The 6883-nt window shown below is 38.4% G+C and overlaps 1 protein-coding gene and 1 pseudogene across 1 annotated transcript; one reads left to right on the plus strand and one right to left on the minus strand.

Annotated features, from left to right (window-relative positions):
• Positions 1-542: 542 nt before the first annotated feature.
• Positions 543-4001, plus strand: LOC120137928 (annotated as a pseudogene).
• A 1434-nt stretch (positions 4002-5435) lies between these two features.
• On the minus strand, positions 5436-6515 carry LOC120137649 (PLASMODESMATA CALLOSE-BINDING PROTEIN 5-like). Its single transcript, XM_039153348.1, has 3 exons — positions 5954-6515; positions 5824-5851; positions 5436-5744 (listed from the first exon to the last, which is right to left on the minus strand). Exons 1-3 carry the CDS (start codon positions 6288-6290, stop codon positions 5576-5578), a joined length of 534 nt encoding a protein of 177 aa, XP_039009279.1. The 5' UTR covers positions 6291-6515; the 3' UTR covers positions 5436-5575.
• Positions 6516-6883: the final 368 nt, after the last annotated feature.

Here is a 6883-nt window from a genome sequence, read left to right on the forward strand (position 1 = left end):
AATTAAACGTCAGACATAACTTTAAAAAAACTAAAATATAAATATTAAAACGGATCAAAACTGATAATTTAAATATAAAATATATAATTTACCCTAAAAATATATCGGATCTCAAGTAGTTTAGGTATTAAACGTGTCTTTTAAGATTAAGGGATAAACTGATCAAACTTACTAAATTCATGAGACAATTCGATCAAAAAATATCAGGACTAATTTAACCGAAAAAGGGAATTCAGGAGAGAATTTAGTTAAATCTACTAAATTAATGGGTAATTCATGTTTTAGTACTAAACTTCCACTTCACGTCGTCTTCACCCCGCTCTTTCAATTGGTTCGTGTTAAACACGATGAGCAGCTGAGCGTGAGTCGATCCCCGCTATGATACTTGGGCAGCACGGCTCTCTGGATTCACCCACACGCTTCTCTCGATGCACCCACACGCTTCTCTCAAGTCAGTTGGACCCACGAGGGAACGCTCCACCGTACAGCTGTAAGATAAGGATAGAGGGAGAGAGGGAGAAAAAAGAATACGAAGAGGGAAAAAAAACTAACATAATTTCCCTAGAGAGAGAAAGATACTCAGACGAAGATCTGATATCGAACCGGCGAAGGTCAGGCGTTGAGAAATCTCTCTTTTCCTTGTTTCCTTTATGAAATTTGATTCTGTTTTGGGCTTGTAAAGATGGTTGTGGTTTTAATTTTGTAGATCGAGGAGGGGTTTCGTTATTTAAATTTGTTGTATTTTTCTTTGTGGGAAATCTGAAGTTTGGAGGTGAAATTAGGGTTTTGGAACGGAGGTGGTTAAACTTAATCCCTAATTTGGATTAATCGGGGAAAGTTGATTTTCTTCTTCTTCTTTGGGTCTGGATTCTGGAGAAGGGGGAATTAGGGTTTCCAACCTATTAGATGTATGGCTTCGGGAACGGTAGTTGGAGAAGGTAAAGATGGTGAAAACAGAGAGAGGCAGCGGTACATGGAGAACAAGGTTTACACCAGGAAAGCGTTTAAGGGTCCCAAGAAAAATAATCTTCTCGACATCACCGCTAACAACATCACCACGGCCAAGGATGGCAACAACAAGAACAATATCGTCAACAACAAAAGCAACGACATTAATAACGAGGACAACAACAACTGTAGCACTGCTGTGAACAACAGTGTCGTCACCACAATTGTGCACAATGAGGAGAACACGAATGACGAGAACAAAAGTATCAGTGATGACAAGAACAACAACAATTCTGCTGAAGCACCAGCACAGGCTCTTCCTTTAGAGCATAGTGATTCGGCTCACCAACAGCCCGCACCCCGTTTAGATACTTCTGTGTCTGGTGACTCTTCAAGTCCTCAAAAGCAGCATGTTGTGGCTGGCAATGGAGCCGTGAAGCCGAGTTCAGAAAACAGGTTGAAGATCAAATTGGCTTCAAGGTCGAAGCATGAGATGCGGGAACTGAGGAGGAAGTTGGAGAGTGAGCTTGATTTGGTGAGGAATTTGGTGAAGAGGATTGAAGTTAAAGAAGCGCAGATTAGTAATTCACATGTTCCCGTGAATGACAGCGTTGATTATGGATTCAAGAGGGTTCAACCAGAGGTGACTTCAGTCGGTATTACTCAGGAGCCTGTCAAGCATCTAAGGCCTTTGAACCAGTTGAATATTCCTTCCTTGGAGATTAGTCAGGGTGTGAGTGAAAATATGGAGAAGGAGAAGAGAACACCTAAGGCCAACCAATTCTATCGGAATTCAGAGTTTTTGCTTGCAAAAGATAAGCTTCCCTCAGCAGAGAGTAACAAAAGTTGAAATTAAATGGGAAGAAGCGAGGAGGAGTTGAATTAAATCGTGGCTTTGGTATGGGTAACAAGTGCTTTAAGAGCTGTAGCTCTTTGCTTGAAAGACTAATGAAGCATAAGCATGGTTGGGTCTTTAATGCCCCTGTTGATGTCAAAGGTTTGGGTTTGCATGATTACTATACTATTATTAAGCATCCCATGGATTTGGGTGCTGTGAAATCAAGGCTTAACAATAACTGGTACAAGTCGCCAAGAGAATTTGCAGAGGATGTGAGACTAACATTTCGCAATGCTATGACATATAATCCGAAGGGACAAGATGTTCATATTATGGCGGAGCAGTTGTCACAGATATTTGAGGACAAATGGGCTGCTATAGAGACAGATTATATTCAAGATATGAGACTTGCAATGGAATATGAAGCTAGTCTTGCTATGCCAACTCCAAGAAAGGCACCTCCAATGCTTCCCCCACCACTCGATATGAGAAGGATCCTGGATAGACCAAAGTCAATGATGGGCCCTGATCTGAGGCCAAAAGTCATTGCTGCTACTCCTTCAAGTAGGATACCTACTCCAAAAAGCCTAAGGCAAAGGATCTGTATAAGAGGGATATGACTTACGAAGAGAAGGAGAAGCTTAGCACCAACCTTCAGAGTTTGCCTTCAGAGAAGCTGGACAACATCGTGCAGATTATTAAAAAAAGGAATTCGTCTCTCTTCCAACATGATGATGAAATTGAGGTGGACATTGACAGTGTGGATACTGAGACTCTTTGGGAGCTAGATAGATTTATTACCAACTACAAGAAAAGCTTAAGCAAAAACAAGAGAAAAGCTGAACTTGCCATTCAAGCTAGAGCAAAAGCTGAACAGACTTTGCAAGAGAAGGTAAAGCTTTTTTGTCAGTTTCTTATAAAATAATTTTTTTCCAAGAGTTCTGAATGCTTATATTTTATTTAGTTGCAGTCCCCAATGCCTGTTTTGATTGAAGTGGCAAAGGAAGCCAGAATTAGTAAGTTTTCATATAATAGGAATGATGGTATTTTAGTTGGTTCATGCTAGGTTGGACTGATAAGTGATAACTAAAATTGTCTTACTTCTATCTACAGATGATCAGAATATGTTCACATCAACTGTTGAATTGGGTAAACAGGGAGATAATGCTAGTAGGGCAAGTAGTTCGAGTAGCTCCAGCAGTGATTCTGGATCTTCATCGAGTGGTAGTGTGATTTGTTTCTAACTAGATTTATTTTTCTCCCCCCTCCCCCTGTTTTCTCTTCTTGTTTTAAACATATATAATTTCGTTGCAGATTCTGATAGCGAAAGCTCCTCAGCATCTAAATCTGATACTGGACATTCACCAAGGTCTTGATTTTTTTTTATTCAGGTATGGTGAAATGTTCCTTGACTTGATTCTTCAAAGTTCCTTGGTTTTATTTGCTTGTGTTCAAGTGGCATCTTCGAATTTTGTTTATATTGTGGTTCATTTGAATAGTATGAAGTTACATTTGATGAAAATGGTGGTAACTGTCATTGCATGCAAGCATTACATTTTGGCCAAGTAAAGAATTCTGTTATAATTTATAACACTTGCTACAAATGTTGTACTTTTGGGATGTTGCATCAAAGTCCCGGTGATCGTGTACTTGCTTAAAACTGCTAAGATGGAGATGGTGTTATATGGATGCTTTTCGGAACTTCCAACTACTGGTGCAATTCAAGGTTTGTTTTACTAACATGTGATGTTCTTCTATGCTTTGCAGTGGCTGATCTGAGAATTTAGGGTAGGGTGCCGATCCATTTAGATCCTGAAGCTTTGCAGATTCCGTTTTATGATTTTTGAAGTTGCATTAGGTGGAGAACTTTCAGTGCCTTTGAACATGGACGTCGAGGGACATCAGCCAGCCATTTAGCCACTGCAGAGTGCGGGGTTGTGTTTCTGGCGCAGCACGGCATCGTGATGTGGACTATTTTGTATAATACGGGTAGATGTGTCAAATGCTTAAGAGAATTGGGGTTTTCTTTTTCTTTTTCGTGGAGCACTTGTACGTTGCTAACGCTGCTGGTGAAGCTAATAATAGTTTTAGGGAACATTTGTTTATTTATAAGATGGGTGGCAGATTCAGGATTCAGGATGTTATACACGGAAATGGCATTGTAATATCACTCACAATTGCATCGCATGAAATCATCTGCGAAATCCGATTTATTGATTCTGCCTGCTTATCTGTTGGTTCAGAATTGGGCACGAATTAGAATATTGGAATTATTTAGGAATATAATCTAATGTAGTCCGCTAGCATGTGAGAATTATTTAGGAATAATGATTCGGTGTATGGTATATTTTGCAGCAAGAAATTGAAACAAAAGTCGTCATTGCACAAACACAAAAATGGATAGAGACAAAAAGGGTAAACTATGCATTTAGTACATAAATTATTAGTTTTAATCTATTTTAGTACCTAAACTTTTAATATTTTGAAAAGGTATAATGCAAACAAATACCCCTAATGTTTGGGGTTATATGCATTTTTGTTTAAATGGTTTTTTTTTAAAAGCAGTTTTACCCACAACGTTTAAATATGAGGCATAAGTCCTCTCGTTGGATGGAAACCGTCAGTCAACTGACGGTCAACGGGTCCATCTGATTAAGCATTCACATGTGGTCACCGATCAAAAACCCATTCGAAATTGAGGAGATTTGATGGAGTCAAAATTTAAAGGGGATATGCGATTTTATGTAATTTATGATTCCATTCAAACAAATCAACTCACCTTCAAAATATACGCTTCTGTAATCGGTTTGAGGCTGCTGCTTGAAGGAAAATTCGTTATTGTAGAGGAGATTTGATGGAGTCGAAATTGAAAGGGGAAATGCGATTAGGAATTTGGTTTGATTTGTATTTGGGGATACCTGGGTTTGGGGTAAATACCGTTTGAAGCATATATGTATGCTAAACGAGTGTATCAATTTTTTTTAACATGGACATTTATTTTTGGTTTATTAGTAGTTTTTTACACATAATTATCGAGTAACATGTCTAGCTTGGTGGCAAGGGCCATCACATTTCACGCCCTTGCACCAGGTTTGAATCTCATTCACCGCGTTTAGGAGCCTTTCATCCCTTCTATCAAATACGCGCCAATAGGAGAGTGCCCCGTCATCATTGATGACCATATGTGAATGCTTAGTCAGATAGACCCGTTGACCATCAGTTGACTGACAGTTTCCATCAAATGGGGGACTTATGCCTCATATTTAAACGTTGTGGGTACAACTGTTTCAAAAACAAAATCATTTGGGCAAAAATGCATATAGTGTCAAATGTTATGGGTATTTGTTTGCATTATGCCTTTTGAAAATTATGTCTAACGTTTAAATTTTTATTTCATTTCAGTGCCCGTGTTAAAATTTAATGTGTTTAGCACTTAAACTATCAGTTTTGGTCTATTTTAGTACCAAAATTTTTAAAACTTAAAGTTGAATTTTGAACTGTCACTAAAATAAAATAAAAAATAAACTTTAAATATAGTTTTGAAAAATTGATAGTTTAGGTACTTAAAAACGTAATTTACCCAAAAAAATCATTTTTTTAATAACTAAAAGATGTTCATACTAACAGTCCAACTAAGCCCGCAAGCAGAGGTGGAAAACACTTGCAAAAAGATTCATTAAATAGGTTGACAAAACTAAATATCCAACCCAAAAGTTCAAATAAATACGACTTGTCCTCCAATTACCATTTGCCTTTGCTGCTTCAAAATTCTAAACTAAATCTTCATTTTCACACTAAGCTAGTGGGAAGATCCTTACAGTAACAAAATGAATGAAAGAAAAGAGCAAGAATCAGCCAGGATTGAGCAATGCGATGAGAAGCACTCAGATCTGTATAATCCGGCCCCACCCCCAGTGTTCCGGTTGACTCAGAGATGCTTGCATTGTTCACTGTCTTGCTGCATTTCAAATAAATTGACTCAGTACCCAGAAAAAGAACCCATCAATTTTTCGAAACCCAATAGGGAAAAGCATTACCTGGAAGGGAACTTGCAATTTCCATAGCCTGAAACAAAATATTCACATGCAAATGAAAGGGTTTAATGGCAACTGTGAAATCACTAATCGGCCAAAATTTGAAGAAGAAGAAGAAGAAGAAAGAACTCACTGGGGTTTAAAGAAGTGAGGGCGGCATTGTTGGAGAAGGAGCAAGCATCGTCGGTCATGCCGTTCTTCAAGTAGTAGTCATTGAAGGCATAAGACGCCGTTTTCTGGATATCGGTTGGGTCGGAACAGGGTCCGCCTTGCTGGATAGGGTTGCAGTTCGCCCCGCCTTGACCGCACGCCCAATCAAGCGCTCCCTGCAGCGCCGTGTCCTCCGCGTTGTTCTTTGCTACGCACCAAAGCTCCGTGACCACCGTTCCGCCGCCTCGCTGGGCCGTCGAACGCGTCGCCGACACGAAAACTAGACACAGGATTAGAGGAAGGAAGAGATTCGGGGACATGGTAATATGGGACTTGTATTTGTTCGTAATAATGTTAAATACAGAAAACTGGGAGAAAAGTGACTGTTGGGAGATCTCAGGAAAATGGAAAAAAAACAAAGGAAAATCGGAGAAGAAAGAGGAGATCTGGGGATACGAAAGAGTAAATTTATTGAGTCACTCAGAACTCGGGAACCGTTTTGTGAGTTGTGCTTTGTCGAGTAGCGTCTCTGTTATCTTTCAGTATTTCCATCAACCTAGGTCTTTATCCTTGGATTATCATGTTCGGATCAACCATTTTTATTAAGTAATTATTTTTTAAATAATATCATGATATTCATTTATCGAAAATTATATCACTAACATCTTATTAATTATAGATTGAATAAATACAATCATAATTATTAGAAGTAAAATATAACAATGATCGTCCAATAATATCTTGATAAGCAAAAACATAATTAAGTGAGATAATGACATACATAAACTAATCATATCAACGGCTTCAAAAACCAAACATAAAATAATTTTTTTTAAGAAATGTCAAAATGACCAACGAAAAAAATAATCTCCTCTTAATAGTAATTTCATCCAACACAAAAACGTGATAACCA

Source organism: Hibiscus syriacus, unplaced genomic scaffold, assembly GCF_006381635.1.
Source record: "Hibiscus syriacus cultivar Baekdansim isolate YM2019G1 unplaced genomic scaffold, ASM638163v2 tig00110676_pilon, whole genome shotgun sequence".
NCBI lineage: Eukaryota > Viridiplantae > Streptophyta > Magnoliopsida > Malvales > Malvaceae > Hibiscus > Hibiscus syriacus.

What these genes read in the sequence shown, in the direction of transcription:
- LOC120137649 (XM_039153348.1), bottom strand. Translation starts at nt 6,290, where the DNA reads ATGTCCCCGAATCTCTTCCTTCCTCTAATCCTGTGTCTAGTTTTCGTG. An exon ending in CCTCACTTCTTTAAACCCCA is followed by an intron (nt 5,852 to 5,953) that starts GTGAGTTCTTTC and finishes ATTTTGTTTCAG; the next exon opens with GCTATGGAAATTGCAAGTTC. An exon ending in AATTGCAAGTTCCCTTCCAG is followed by an intron (nt 5,745 to 5,823) that starts GTAATGCTTTTC and finishes TTTGAAATGCAG; the next exon opens with CAAGACAGTGAACAATGCAA.